We start from the raw sequence: 15,520 nt of genomic DNA, 5'->3' as shown, positions 1-15,520 counted from the left end.
TCTCTCTCTCTCTCTCTCTCTCTCTCTCTCTCTCCTTTCCTCCCTCCCTCCCTCTCTCTCTCTCTCTCTCTCTCTCCTCTCTGTCTCAGCCCCACATACACATGTGCATATATACACACACGCAGGCAGCGATCCTCCAGGGCAGGGCAGCCTTGTTTTCATTGTGGCGGGTTCAGGCTCAGAATATTTACATTAAAGCCAACTCCCATCCTCACACACTGATGTTTATCCACTTCCCTCATTAAAGCTGTCAGAGCCCCTGACACAAGATTAATAGAAATCAAGATGACTTCATGTTCTGGGCCCTTCCGTGGAAATGTATGAATTCCAAAAAACTGAAACAAAACAAGAAAAAACAAAACTTCCCTAGTCTGTCTGCAGAGTTGAAAAGCTTGGATGGTAACTCCAGGCTGTAACACACGGGGAAGAATCATTCATATTTACGACCGATGACATCTAAGCTATTCGTTCATTCAAACATTTATTGCAGATCAGCTTTCAAACTATTAATCAAGAAGCATTTATTAATAAGCATCTCCGAACCAGGCACTGTGACAAAAAACAAAAGCAATGAAAAAGCCCTGCCCTCAGGGAGCTTGTATTCTCCTAGAACACTAACATACATGCTCTGGATACCTCAAAACCAAAGTAACTTCAAATGGTCCAAGCACTAAGAATTGCAGGGGAATCGGGAATCCTGGATGGGAACAAACCTAGTAAGTGCCCATGGTGTGCCTGGAACTATTCTAGGCACTGAAAATTATTGTTTAGCCACTTCCGTCATGAGCAGCTCTTTGCAACCCCATTTGGGGTTTTCTTGGCAAAGACGCCGGCATGCTTTGCCTTACAAATTAAGAAAACTGAGACAAACAGGGTTAAGTGACTTGCCCAAGGTCAAAGAGCCAATATATATGTGAGGTTGGATTTGGACTCAGGTCTCCCAGACTCCAGACCCAGTGCTCCATCCACTGAGTCACCCAGCTGCCCCAGGCCCTGGAGAAACAAAGATCAAACTGCAACAATCCCTGACCTCATAGAAGCTTATATTCTAAGGAGGGAGACAGCATTTAAATACATAATTACATACAAAGTAGATACAAGAAATAGGAGTAAATACAAAGAAATTTTCCCCCTGGGACATGATAGAGGCAGAGGACCTGAGTTCAAATCCTCTATTTTACTTTGCAACCTCAATCTAGTCAATATACACTCTGCATCACCTTCCTCACCTGTTAAAAAAGGGAGTAGGAAATGTGGATTGAAGTCCTTCACCTTCTACCTTGAAACTCTAAAGCCAGGATCTTACTTTGCAAATGAGAAAACCAAGGCTCAGAGAAGAGGGAAATGATTTGGCCAGTGTTACAAAGCTAATAACTGGCAGAATGAGAATTTGAACCTGGTCTTTAGACTCCAAAACCAGTTCTGATACTCTATCCCAAGAAACAGCCTAGAAACAGTCTAGAAATTTCTGTAGCCCTGAAAAGCTCTTTGGAGACCAACTTGTCCAGCCCCCTCATTTCTCAGATGGGCTTGGACCGGGGTCACGCAGGGATGATAACTGGCGGGGAGTAGAGGCTCTCTGAAAGGCCGGCAATTCCTCTCCTACAGAATCCCAGTTGTTTTGTCAGGAAGACTCTTTGGGAGGGCAATAGGGCTCAAGACATTGCACTGGGCCAGCTGGGAATCTCAGAAGAATGTATATACTCTCTAGTTCCCACTGATGTCATAGCACAAAACCATCTCCCTTCCCCCATGTTGTTAGAGCTGCCATTTGTCTGGTGTCTTTGATGTACCAAGTGACATCCGAGCCATGGTAAAGCAAAGAGACAGTGGTGGGTGGTGGGCTCAAACACTGATTCTGACTTGCGAGGCACATGGAGAGGGGCAATTCACTTCACAGAGGAGAACCTCAGTTTCCTCATCTGTAAAATGATATGGTTGGGCTCGCTGGCTTCCAGTTCTAAATCTGTTCCCACAAGCCTTAGTTTTCTTATTTGTAAAATGGGCTTAATGGTCAAAAAGCACCACACAGGATTGTTGTGAGGGAGTTGGGATTTCATTTCCAAAAGCAGTAACTTTCCAAGAATAACTCAAATGATCAAACAGCAGGAGTTTTCAGTTCCTCCCAACTGGATCCAATCTACTTCCCATTATTCATCTCAAGGGAGCTCTAGCCCAAATGGATTGTGTGGCACTGCCAGAATCCATCTTACCTAACCTTCCTACCTCCAGACCTCCACTCCCATGTAGCGTGGTGTCTACAGCCCCATCCATCCATCAAATCCTAGTTCATAATCCATGGAGGATTCTCTTTCCTCTCCAAAAGAAAATAAAACCTCTGTGCTCCTTCTATGCTGGGCACTTAGGTAATGAAGTAGATAGAGTGCCAGATCTGGAATCAGGAAGTCATGAGTTCAGAACTGAACTCGTACACTTAGTAGCTGTGTGATTCCTGGGCAAATCATTTCATCCTTTTTGCCTCAGTTTTCTCATCTGAAAAATGAGCTGGAGAAGGAAATGGCAAACCACTCCAGTATCTCTGCCAAGAAAACCCCAAATGGGGACAAAAAGAATCAGACAAGACAGAAACAAATGGACAACAAGCTCCTCCTATGCTTGGATCATAGATTAATTTGTATTATAGTCATATCTTACCATCCAACTAAACTGTATGCCCTTTCAGGGCAAGATCAGAGTCTAACCTCTCTAAGAGCTCTCCCTCCCACCCCCAGCACTTAGCACAGAATAGCGATTTTAAACCCAGTGTAAAAAGCTTCCTCTACCAATGCAGATCTGACCCTCACTTTCCTCATCTACAAAATGGGGGACAGTAGCATTGTATCCATCTTTAATTCAAAGTTAGCTTGTAGGTATAAAGCAATTGAAAAGGGCCAAATAAAACATAACCAAAAAAGCTATTCTATTCCAAACCCAAAACTTAATCTAACAATTCTTGGAATGGAATTAAATTCCTTCACTCTCTAGCAATCCATTAACAATCATTCATTAAGCTTTACTATATGCCAGGAACATATGCCAGGAACTATGCCGAGTGCTGACAGAACCACAAACAAAAAAGCAAAATTAGCCACTGCCCTTAAGGACTTTGCCTCCTTTTTCTGCCATTTTTTAAATTCTGCCCTAATCAATACCTGACAAATCAGGGAAGTCAAGTCATTCAACTTCTGTCAATGAGAAGGCAGTTTTCACATGATGAAATCAAAACCTATCAATAAGCACATGAAAAAGTGTTCTAAATCCTTCCTGATTAGATAAACGCAAATTAAAACAACTCTGAGGCATCACCTCACACCTAGCAGATTGGCCAATATGGCAGCAAAGGAAAGTGATAAATGTTGGAGGGGACACAGCAAAATTGGGACACTAATACACTGCTGTGGAGTTGTGAATTGATACAACCATTCTGGAGGGCAATTTGGAACTATGCCTAAAGGGCTTTAAAATACTGTCTGCCTTTTGAGCCAGCCATACCACTGCTGGGTTTGTACCCCAAAGAGATCATAAGGGAAAAGACTTGTACAAAAATATTTATAGCCACATTTTGTGGTGGCAAAAAACTGGAAAATGAGGGGATGCCCTTCAGTTGGGAAATGGCTGAATTTTTGTGGTATCTGCTGGCGATGGAATATTATTGTGCTCAAAGGAATAATGAACTGGAGGAATTCCATGTGAACTGGAATGACCTCCAGGAAGTGATGCAGAGTGAAAGGAGTATAAGTAGGAGAACCTTATACACAGAGAGGGATATACTGTGGCATAACAATGTAATGGACTTCTCAACTAGCAGCAATGCAGTGATATGGGACAATCCAGAGTAACTTGTAAGAAAGATGCTATCCACATCCAGAGAAAGAACTGGGGGAGCAGAAATGCATTAGAAAAATATATGCTCGATCACATAGGGATGTGATTAGGGTTTTGATGTTAAAGGATCGCTCTACCGCAAATAAGAATAATAAAGCAATAGGTTTTGAACAATGATATATGCATAACACAGTGGAAATGCTTGTTGGCTTGAGGGGGGAGGAGGAATTATGAATCATGTAACCATATATTCTAAATGAAAATTTAAAAAAAATTTTAAAAAAAATTCTGTCAAATAAAGGGGTTGGACTTAGTCTCTAAAGTCCCTTCCAGCTTGGATTCTAGATTCCAACATTACAACAGCTCTGTGGTCTCATTGGGATATATTCTACTAGAAGAGATTTCAGGCTAGTCATACCCAATCATGGAGTAATAGATTTAGAGATAGACCCTTAGAGGCCATCTACTCTTACCCATTCACTTGACAGGGAACCTGAGAGCTCTGGAGATCTAAGTGCCCTGCTATAGGTTAGGGAGTAGAGGCAGGATTCAAATTGGCTTCCATGATACCAAATCCAGCCATGCACTATATAGAAGAATTTACTCAAACCCCCATAAACACACCTGCTCAAGGCTACCATACAACTTTGACAAAACCCAGAAGAATGATTGATTCCACAGAAGCAGAGATTTAGATCTAGAAGGGGCCTTAAAAGTCAAGACTCCAACAGCAGCTAGCTGGCTCCATGGATAAAGAGCCAAGCCTGGGGATAGGAGGTCCTAGGTTCAAGTTTGGCCTCTGTGCAACCCTGGGCAAGTCACTTCACTCCAATTGTACAGTCCTTATTCCTCTTCTACCTTGCAACCATTATTTAATACCAATTCTAAGACAGAAGACAATTTTATTTAAATTAGTTAATAATACAATAATCACAATGTAATATAATTTTAATTTTAAAATTAATTTTAAATTTTAAAATATTTTAAATTTGTTTATTTAATTTTTTTTAGATGAAGTCATCAAGACTCCAGGGCTCTACTAGAAGTCATCAATTGGGGAGCTTCTGCAGTAATGAAGATTGCAATCTACCAGGCTTAGGCATTTATCAACCAACAAATATTTATTGAGTACTTATGTGCTAGGGTAGCCAGGTGGTACAGTGGATAGAGTGCTGGTCCTAGAGTCAGGAAGACTCATCTTCATGAGTTCTAAGTCTGCTTTAGACACTTCTTAGGTTGTGTGACCCTGGGCAAGTCACTTAACCCTGTTGGTCTGGCCCTTGCCCTTCTGTCTTAGAGTTGAAATTAAGATAGAATGTAAGGACCTAAAAAAAAAAAAAAAAGTGGGGGGGGAGGGGGGAGACGGGCCTGTAGATGTGTAATATCACACATACTATCAGATACCACTGATGTATTAGTTTGATTTTGATAAATTGTTTCCTTCCATCCTTCCTTTTCTTTTACAATCTTTGTGATAAAGAATGGCTGACTAAGGGAAGGAAGGAGGGATCCATTCAGAAAAAAAAGAGGGAATTTTAAAACCGAAAAGAATAAAAATAAAAAAAATTTTTAAGAAAAAGGGGAAAAGCAATTATGAGAGCTATCCCAGTGTAGGATGGATAACTTCAGGGCAATCTCCATGACTATAAATCTTTTATAAGACTTTGGGGTTAGCTTTGATGGATACAAGGTAGGAAGAAATAGGGAGACTAGTCCCGATGGACAAAACAAGTGGGGTAGGAAAATAAGCGATAGCTATGTCCTAATCAATAAGTCAGGGATGCTTGAAATCAAAGATAATGCCACTGGAAGGGAGCAGCCAAGAACTCCCAGGAGCCTTCTCTCAGAGCCCTTGACAGAAGCAGAATCCTGAGCTACCTTGGGGCTGGGGCTTGTCTCCATGCTAAACTTGGAGATAAAAAGACCTGGATTCAATCTACTACAGACTACTAGCTGGGTTATCAGGCTCTCAGGCTGCCTAATCTCTCTAGGCTACAGTTTTTTCCATCTATAAAATGAGGAAATTGGCCTAGGTGGCCTCTTATAACGCTAATAAGTCTATGATCCATGATCCTGAAGTCCAATGGAAAGAACAGTCATTGGGGGCAAGTATTAAATTCAAATCTCTTTTCCATGGGACTCTGGGTGCATTTTTCAATGTTCCTTTTTTGGACCAAAGTTTAGGTATTCTCCAAGGTCCTTTACAGTTTTTTACTTAACTTACTGACTTTCAGTTGCCTCAACTGTAAAATAAGAGGAGTAAACTAGACAGCCTCTGAGGTACCTCACATCTCTAAGTCAATGATCCTATAATCTTAAGACACTTTGGTTCCCTGAGATACAGTTTCCTCATCTGTAAAACGACGTGGCCAGACTAGATGGCCTGTGAGGTCTCTTCCTTCTCTAAAATTGATGAAGCTGTGTAAAGCCAAAGCCCAGAGCTCTGTCAAGTTTAAGCAGCCCTAGATCAGCAGGTTTCCACTTCATTTCTGGGCTCAATCCCTTCAAGTCCTCCTTTCTTTTATAGAACTGCATTTCCACCAAAGCAAGAGGCAACAAGGCCTGGCCCTACCACCTCTGGACACTGACCTGGCAGCAAAAAAGCTTCCCAGCCCTTCTGGAGGAAAGTCCCTAGCCTGGAGCCACTGGGACCACGTTCTTATTGCAAGCCACTTTGCAGGAAAACGCTATGGGAATTGTCAGCATTCCATTCTCCCATCGTTATTAATTGCAAGCTAATGATCATGCCGGGTTCTTATTTTAGAGGCAGGCTTCCAGAGTACAGAATGCCGCCACAGGAAGAAGTGCATTTCTCTCATTTTTTTTTCCTGTCAACCAATGGGGGCGAATATTTTTAGAATCAACACCCCCCCCCCCTCACACAACTGCCAGAGAGTTCATTTCCAGCTCCAGATGTGCTCAGAGCAGAGGAGTGACTGCGAGGCCGCCCTGCAAACATCGAGACCTCGGAGACAGGATAAAGTGGGCATCCACAGGATGTGAGCAGGTTTTCAAGTCACAAGACCACCCCCTGATCATTAAAGGGGAAAGCAAGTTCCAAATTCTAAAAGTATTATTAGAGGAGGGCTCCCAGATAGAAACTGTTTGCTGCCACCCCACCGATTGCCTAAGAGACCATCTGTCGAAATGGTTCCTCTAAACCAGTTTAGGCTGCCGACCAGCTGAAGGCAAGGCCAATGTGCACACCACAAGCCTGCAGGCCAGCCTGTGGCCATGTGTCTGTCTGGGTGCAAATGCCTTTTATTAATGTTTCCTGCAAAAAGGCTGAGTCAGGAGGAGCTGAGAATAGAGAGCCATCACGGAATCCAAGCTTGGAGGAAATGAAATAAAAGTTGGGAAACAAGAAGATACAGTGTATGAGGGTCCAGAGACAAGGCCAAGCCTCCCCCCCACCCCCAGACAAGGTCCTTGGGGATCAGAGCAAGTTGTTTTCTCCTCTCTGGGCTTAAGTTTTCTCCTATAAAATGAGGCCATTAAGCTAGGGTTCCTTTGGCCCCTAAAATCATAAGATCATAGATAAAGAGCTAGAAGAGACCTTAGAAGTCATCAGATCCAATCCATTTCCTTTTATACTGAGGCCCAGAAAATTTAAATGACTTTCCCAAAGCCACAAAAGTATCAAGAATCAGGGCTGGGATTTCAATTCTATCATTCCATTTGTGGGTGGTGAGTCCAGAGAAACAAACAGGGACACAGCACAAGATCATCTGTAGAGGGAAGCTCAGTGAATAGAGAGCCAGGCCTGGAAATAGGAGGTCCTGGGTTCAAAACTGGCCTCAGATATTTCCTAGCTGAGTGACCCTGAGCACAAATGTTAATTCATGTAACCCCAATTGCCTAGCCCTTAATGCTCTTCTGCCTTGGAACCAACACTCAGTACAGAGTCTAAGGCAGAAGGCAAGGGTTTTAAAAAAAAAAAAAATCATATTTGTAGGGTTGAAAGAGACCTTAGAGGCAGTCTGGTCTAATTGCTTCATTTAACAGATAAGAAAGCTCAGCTTCTAGGATGGACCTTGTTTGTATCATGCAAGTAGTATGAAAGGAAGACTTTGAATCCAGGCTTTCTAACTCAGAGCCGGGGCTGTTTTCAGCATCCCACACCGTTTTAAAACCAGAACACAATGGAATATTACTGTGAAATAAGAAATGGCAAAGATGAGGAATTCAGAAAAATTTGGGAAGACTTCTATGGACTACTACAGTGTGAGGGAAATAAGCAAAACTAGAAGAATATACACAATGATGCTGTGATACTAAAAGACCAACTGAAAACTTTAAAATGCCAAAATGAAAAATCAGTGATGTTCCCAGAGAATGGATAACCAGCAGTGAGGTGGGGAACTGCTGGGGCAGAACATTGTATACATTGTCAGATTCTGTTAAGGCATTCTCCCATTAAAATGCAAAACTGTTACAAGATAGCACTGAAAGAATACACTTGTGCTTGTATACATCCCCAATGCCTAGGAATTGGTACTGGACACATTTTGGTACTTAATTAATCAACTATGTCTTTGGTATTACTTAATTGTTTTTCTTTGTTACAAGGGAGAGCTGGAGGGATTGGGGGGAGGGATAGAGATCTATGAAAATGATCATGTTAAAAAAAAGGCATCGATAAATTTCTTTTTAAAAGGACAAAATGAGAATAAGAAATATAATACATAAATATAAAAATGTTAAATAAAAATAAAAAAGCCAATGAAAGCTGATGTTATCCCTTGTACAAATGGAAAGAAGAATACAGTGGCTCTTAGGGTGAAGGAAACATTTTCCATTCTTTCATTTAAATTTGGCAAATGTTAAAGAAGAGCCATAATTCACAAGTACAAGCTAGAGTCTGGGCTCAACAGAACTGTAATTTTCAAAGCACTAACTTCAGGCAGTTTCCCTACAGGAGGTACAATGGTCCCAGGCTTGATGCGCTCAGCTCCCACTGAACCGTCTGACCCGACATAGTTTCCTTTCTAGCTTATGCAAATTAGCCATTCTCCCAGGATTCCCCATTGTCCCCACACAACTGCTGGGTAGAATTCTAACCATTCTTCTTTCCCACTGTGGAATTTATGACTAGCTAGAAAGATATTTGGCTTACCTCTACTAGGACTACATCATGCAGACCAAAAGGTCATGCCTTGCTGGAAGACCCAATCCCAGCTCATTCATTGCCTTGAAAAAGGGTCTTTTTCTTGTTTTGAAAGACACGGGGGAGGGAAGCAACATCCTAGTGCCTCCCTCCTATTGAAAAGATAGGAAGGCACCAAAGGAAAGGGAGGGTTCATATATAAGAAAATATTCATAGGAGCATTTTTGATGGCAGTAAAAAAATTGGAAGAAAAATGGGTGCCCATCAGTTGCAGAGTGACTGAATAGAGAATTCATGAATTAAAGGAATACTACTATGACATTAAAAAATGCTGAAGGGCAGCTGGGTAGCTCAGTGGATTGAGAGCCATGCTTAGAGACGGGAGGTCCTAGGTTCAAATCTGGCCTCAGACACTTCCCAGCTGTGTGACCCTGGGCAAGTCCCTTGACCCCCATTGCCTACCCTTACCACTCTTCCACCTATAAGTCAATACACAGAAGTTAAGGGTTTAAAAAAAAATGCTGAATTCTGAGTAATTTGGGGAAGCTTCTTTAAACTGATGCAGAGCAAAATAAGCAGAACCAGGAGAACAATACATAAGGCAATCACAGCAATGTAAACAAACAAAAAACAATAAAACCCAAGTGAACTGTGTATAATTATAATGCACAACCTCAGTCATGGAGAAGAGATGAAGAAACACAACTCCATCCTTTCGTTGTAGAAGTAGAAGTGTGTATGATATCAGATACATCCCATGATTTTTTTCCTAATGTTTTTTCTCTTTGTTTCAAGAGAAAGTTGTGGGGAGGAAAGGGAAGTTATCTCTGAAAATGACTGTGATGTAAATAAAATACAATATGAAAATAAGATAAAATTTTTAAAAGACTTCACCCCTATTCTTTAGACAATAAGGTCAACTCATCCTCAAGAGGCTACAAGCAGACACTGACACTGTGTTTGGAAAATTTTCTTTAATATTATTTCAAATCGATGGCTTAATCAAGCTTATATGTTTGTAGTTTTATGCCATATAATAAAAATGATGGACTCAGAGTTGGAAAGGATCTCCAGGGTAGTCTAAGATCACATTCCAGCCCCATCAAGGAATCGCCACTAAGCCATTCCTGACAGTAAACATAAGAACTCAGTACTTCGTGAAGTAGCCATGACTGTTGGCCAGCTCTAATTATTAAAAAAAAAAAGAAGACACTTTCTTACATTAAGTTAAAAGCTCCTTCCTTTTAAGTCCTTCTTAGTTCTTCTATCTGGGGGGAAAATCATGCATCTAATCCTTCTTCTGCCAAGAACTCTTAAAATATCTGAAGACCTCTATCATGGCCCCTTTCTAAGTCTTTGCTTCTCTAGGCTCAACATCTTTCCAAGCTCTTTTGAGCTATCAGCCCACATGACTTTGTTTTCAGGTACACCTAATCATCTCTGATTTGTCAGTGTCCCTCCTAAAACATGGTACCCAACACTGAACCCAATACTCTAGATGTAGACTGACCCACAGGCAGCACTGAGACTACTTCTCTATCACTATGGTGATGATTGTCATACGGTCAAACTCTACTTCTTTTGATAACTGCTTAGACCAATTAAGGGCAACTAGGTGACCCATTGGGTAGAATGCTGGGCCCAGAGTCAGAAAGACTCATTCACGAATTCAAATCCAGCTTTGGGCACTTACTAACTGTACAACCCAGGAGAAATCATAATACTTTTTTCTTTCAGTTTCCTTGTATGTAAAATGAGCCGGAGAAGGAAATGACAAACCACTCCAGTATCTCTGCCAAGAAAACCCCAAATAGGGTCATGAAGAGTCAGACACAACTGAAAAATGCCTCAACAACAATAAAACCAATCTTATACATTAGACAGAAGTAAGAATTCCATGAGCATAATTAATAACTGGATATTAGCTTTTGTAGAAAATTATAAAGGATGACAGATTTAAGCTGCAAGAAACCTCAGAGGTCATCTAGTCCAACTCCCACATTTTTAGATATGGGGAAACTGAAGCCTGAGCAGACTGATGTGACTGCCTATGGTTACACAATAATTAGTAAACCCAGAATACAAACCCAAGTCCTCTCATTCCAAAAACAGTCTTCTTTTAATTGATCTCTAATTGATTGGCTCATCTGATCCTCAGAAGAACCCCATGAGAGTGTAGATTTCATTATCACCATTACAGCCTAGAAAATTAAAGCTTAATGATGATGCTTTGCCCTAGGTCACATAACTAGATAAGAAGAGGTGACTTGAACCCAGGACTTATGACTCTAACTCATGTGTTTTTGCATTCTCTTATAATTGTTAGGTCATAGGTCTAAAGCTAAAAAAGGACCTTAAAGGTCACCAAATATAAACCACTTATTATATAGAAGAGGAAACTGAGAACAAGACGGGATAAGTGACTTGTCCAAAGTCATAGAAGCCTCTTAAAGAAAGAATGAATGAATCTAATGACCAGATTATGAATCTAAAGCTGAAAGTGGCTATGAAGTTCTCATTTCACAGAGGTGGAAACTAAGGCCTGGAGAGATTCAGTAGATTTGACCAAGATTATATTGGTACTTTCAAAACTGGAACTTGAGCCAAGATCCTCTGGCCCCAAATCCAGAGTTTTCCCATTGTCCCATTCCACCTCTCTGTGTTTCAAGGGGCAGCTGTCCTTGTCTGACATTTCCCTTTTCCCCCCCCACTAGCCTGGGGGAAAAGATAACTGAGCGATGGCCACTCGTTCATTGAGGGTGAAAAAGGTAACTGAGCTGTGGGAGCTGGGAGCTGTGGTACATAAACAGAAACCCGGAAGGCCAAAGCACCTCCATCTGAGCAAAGGAAATCTTCTCCCCATGCTTCTCAGTTCCACAGAAAGAAACAACAACAAAGGAGGCAGGGAAGAACCCTTCCCATGCTTTGTCGAGGGATCACTGACATGCTTCTGACGTCATGGATGGCCAATTAGGAAGCCCCAATGGTGTCTGGAGACCTAAGGCCATTCCAGACTAAAGCTCATGTGGTGTACAAGGTTTATTTTAAAACTGCATTTGCTTATTTTCTAGACGTGATCAAAAGGACATTCGGAGCAGTCGGTAGGAGGCACTTGAACCCTGGAGACCAAGAAAGTTTTTTCTAACCCCAGCAGCCGCCAGCAATAATACTATCTATAAAGTAAACTCTTCAATGAACATACTTTGCTCTTTTCCACAAGCAAATGCCAATACTGTCTCTGGGATTTGTTTTATCAGGGACTTGGTAGAGAGCTGGGAATAAAGCAGAACTAGAAGATGGACAAGGAAGAATTCCCGAAGGAGTCTCGTAGATCCTAAAATATTTACAGCAGCTTTTACAAGAGCAAAAGACTGAAAGAGAAGTGGGTGCACATTGCCTAGTGAATGATGGAACAAATTGGTGTACAGCTGTAATGGAATGTTATTTTGCTATCTTTTCTGTGGTTGCAAAGTACTGGAAATGATTTAAATTATTATCAAGGAATGGCTAGCCAAATTGTGGTACATGAACGGAACTGAGTATTACTCGGCTATTAGAAATGATCAAGAGAAGCCTGGGAAGATTTGCATGAACTGATACAGACTAAAGGAAGCAAAATCAGGAAAACAACATACAATGAATACAACAATGTAAATAAAAAGAACTAACAAAACAAAACAAATATATGGAAAGTACAATGATCAAGCTTAACTCCAAGAAATAGTTATTAGAAGAATGAGTTATTATTCTCTCTCACTCCCAGGCTTTGTGACAGAAGTGGAGGATAATGGGTATAGAATATTACTTTTAATGGCCTTTTTAAATCTTGTTTAATTTTGCTGAATTGTTGCTTTTTTCCCTTCTTTATTATTCTTCATTATAAGGGATGTCTCTCTGGGAGGAGATGGAAGGATACATTGGGAAAATATAGGTGATACAAAAACAAAAGGTAGACATCCTAGCTGTGTGACCCTGGACAAGTCACTTAAGCCCAATTGCCTGGCCCTTACTGCTCTTTTGCCTTGGAATCTTTACTTAGTATTGATTCTAAGACAGAAGGTAAGGGTTAAAAAAAAAAAAAGAAGAAGGCAGCTGGGTAGCTCAGTGGAGTGAGAGTCAGGCCTAGAGACAGGAGGTCCTAGGTTCAAACCCGGCCTCAGCCACTTCCCAGCTGTGTGACCCTGGGCAAGTCACTTGACCCCCATTGCCCACCCTTACCAATCTTCCACCTATGAGACAATACACTGAAGTACAAGGGTTTAAAAAAAAAAAAAAAAAAAGAATATTACTGGGCTATGAAACACAATGTATGTAAAGATTTCAGAGAAATTTGGGAAGGCTTGTACAAACTGATAAAGAGAAGCAGGAGCAACAGTTTCCATTATGATCAGAATAATACAAAGAAAAACAATAAAAGAATTTGTAACTCTGAACAATGAAATGACCAATTATAACTGAAAAAACAAGCTTCAGCAAGGTTCTAGATAGAGAAAAAAAGAATAAAGTCAATCCTGCCCCCACAGAGTTTAGAGTCTATTCCCTATCTTAGTGGAAGGTGGGCTACAAATAGGTCATAAGCATGCTTTCACCAGACAGTCAATGTATTTATTTGCTTAATTGACCCATGTTTCTTTTGTTATAAGGGTCAAGGAGGAAGAGAAGGCAAGGTTACTGATTGGGAAAAGAGAGTAAAGCTTTAAAAAGAGCATTAATTTAAAAGGTGTTTCTTTTTTTCAAAACTTTTATCTTCCATCTTAGCATCAATACTGTGTATTGGTTCCAAGGCAGAAGAGCAGTAAGGCTCAGGCAATGGGAGTTAAGTGACTTGCCCAGGGTCACACAACTAGGAAGTGTCTGCAAGCCAGATTTGAACCCAGGATTCTCCCGTGCCTGGGTCTGGCTCCCTACCCACTGAGCCACCGAGCTATTCCCTAATAAAATGCTCCTCAAAAAGGATTCCCAACCCTGCCAAACTGTGCATTTCTAATATGGGATTCTGAGTCCAAAGAGACTTCCAACCCTTTCATTTAAACATGAAAAAACTAAGTCCCTGGGCAGGGAAGTAAGTGGCCCATAGTCATGGAGCTAGTAAGTGGCCGGCCTAAGATGTGATCCCGGGTCCTCTAACTGCAAATGCATAGAGGTATTGACCCTTTCACCTGAAGAATCAATGGGTAAGATTATTCAAGAAGGCATCCCAGAGCTGGTCTGGCCCCAATCTCACTGAAATCCTCCATGCCCAAAAGGCTATGTCATGCACAGTGGCAACCAAGGACCACACAAAAAAAGCTGACTCTAAAAAGGGTATTCCTGAGCCATTGGCAACCAGTCAAAAAGCAAAAGTTGATGAAGGAAGAGCAGCAGTGAAGCTACTCCCTCGTTGAAATACTTAAGGCTGGTACATTTGTCAACTACTCCGGAGCCTTACCTTAATATTACAGTTATCATCGAGCAAGATGTTCTCCAGCTTCAAGTCCCTGTGGACAACACCATTCTGAAACAAGGAAACAAGACAGAGAATGAGAGGAAGGCTGGGAGGAGACAGACAGAATGAAACAAGGAAAACAAGAAAGGGGTAGTGAATCATGAGAAAACAAGGTAAAGATAACGAGGACAGACAGAATGAGAGACAGACAGAGGGAGGTAGAGAGGGGCCAGTATAGATAGAAAGACAGAGACAGAGAGACAGAGAGAGAAGAACATGAGTCAGGACAAATGAGATCAGCATAGTAAATGATAAGAAAGAGAATAAGGCAAAAGCAGATGAGAATAAATGGAATGAGACAGACAGAAAAAGAGAGATAGAGAAAGACAAGGGAAAAGGGTCTGAGTCAGAAAGAATGAGACAGGGACAAATAGAATAAGACAGAATGAGACCTGAATGGTAAGAATTGAGAGAGAGAATTGAAACAGAAATATAAATGAGATAAGATCAGTGAAAAACAGAGGAGACAGAAGCAGAGAAAATGAGACACATACAATAAAGCAAAGGCAGTGGGAATAAGCTGAATGAGACAGGGACAGAGTCAGAAAGAATGAGACAATGAATGATGAGACAGAGAGAATAAGGCAAAGACAGATGAGAATAGATAGAATGAGACAGGGAATGGCACGGGAAGAAATAAAGAGAGAGACAGAGAAAGACAGAGGGAAAGGAATGAGCCAGAAAAAAAACAGAGACAGGGACAGATAGAATGAGATCTGGATGATGAAAATGAGAGAGACAGAGGGAGAAAAAAATGAGACAGAAACAAAAAGAATGAGACAGAGTTGATGAAAAACAAAGAGAAGGAACAGGGACAGAGAGAATGAGGCAGCAAAAGAGCCAGAAAGAGACAGGCAGAGAGTGAGAAAAAGAAGGAGGAAGAAGGACTGGGAACAAAGAGAAATGTTGGACAGATTAAAGAATTGAACCAGCAGGGGTGGTCTCTGTATCTACACTTTGGGGCTGTTTTTACGGTCATAACACTCCCAGCCCAGGGACTAGTGACAAGAGCTGTATTAGTCACTTGCTGTGTGTGGTTAAGGGAAGAATGACTGGAATCCATTTCTCCCCCAATGCCTGTAAAACGATGGGGGGGGGGGGGG

The 15,520-nt window shown here is 41.3% G+C and overlaps 1 protein-coding gene across 1 annotated transcript in view; it reads right to left on the bottom strand.

The window, feature by feature from the left end:
- NUAK1 (NUAK family kinase 1) overlaps positions 1–15,520 on the bottom strand; it is an 83,272-nt gene that overhangs the window by 12,291 nt on the left and 55,461 nt on the right. The window contains exon 2 of the mRNA XM_044679138.1: positions 14,361–14,426. Coding sequence (XP_044535073.1) covers positions 14,361–14,426 — 66 coding nt within the window. The remainder of the gene's footprint in view (positions 1–14,360; positions 14,427–15,520) is intronic.

This window comes from Gracilinanus agilis, chromosome 5 (assembly GCF_016433145.1).
Source record: "Gracilinanus agilis isolate LMUSP501 chromosome 5, AgileGrace, whole genome shotgun sequence".
Classification (NCBI taxonomy): domain Eukaryota; kingdom Metazoa; phylum Chordata; class Mammalia; order Didelphimorphia; family Didelphidae; genus Gracilinanus; species Gracilinanus agilis.
Note: the sequence above shows the minus strand (reverse complement) of the source record. Positions and strands in the feature narration are given on the sequence as shown.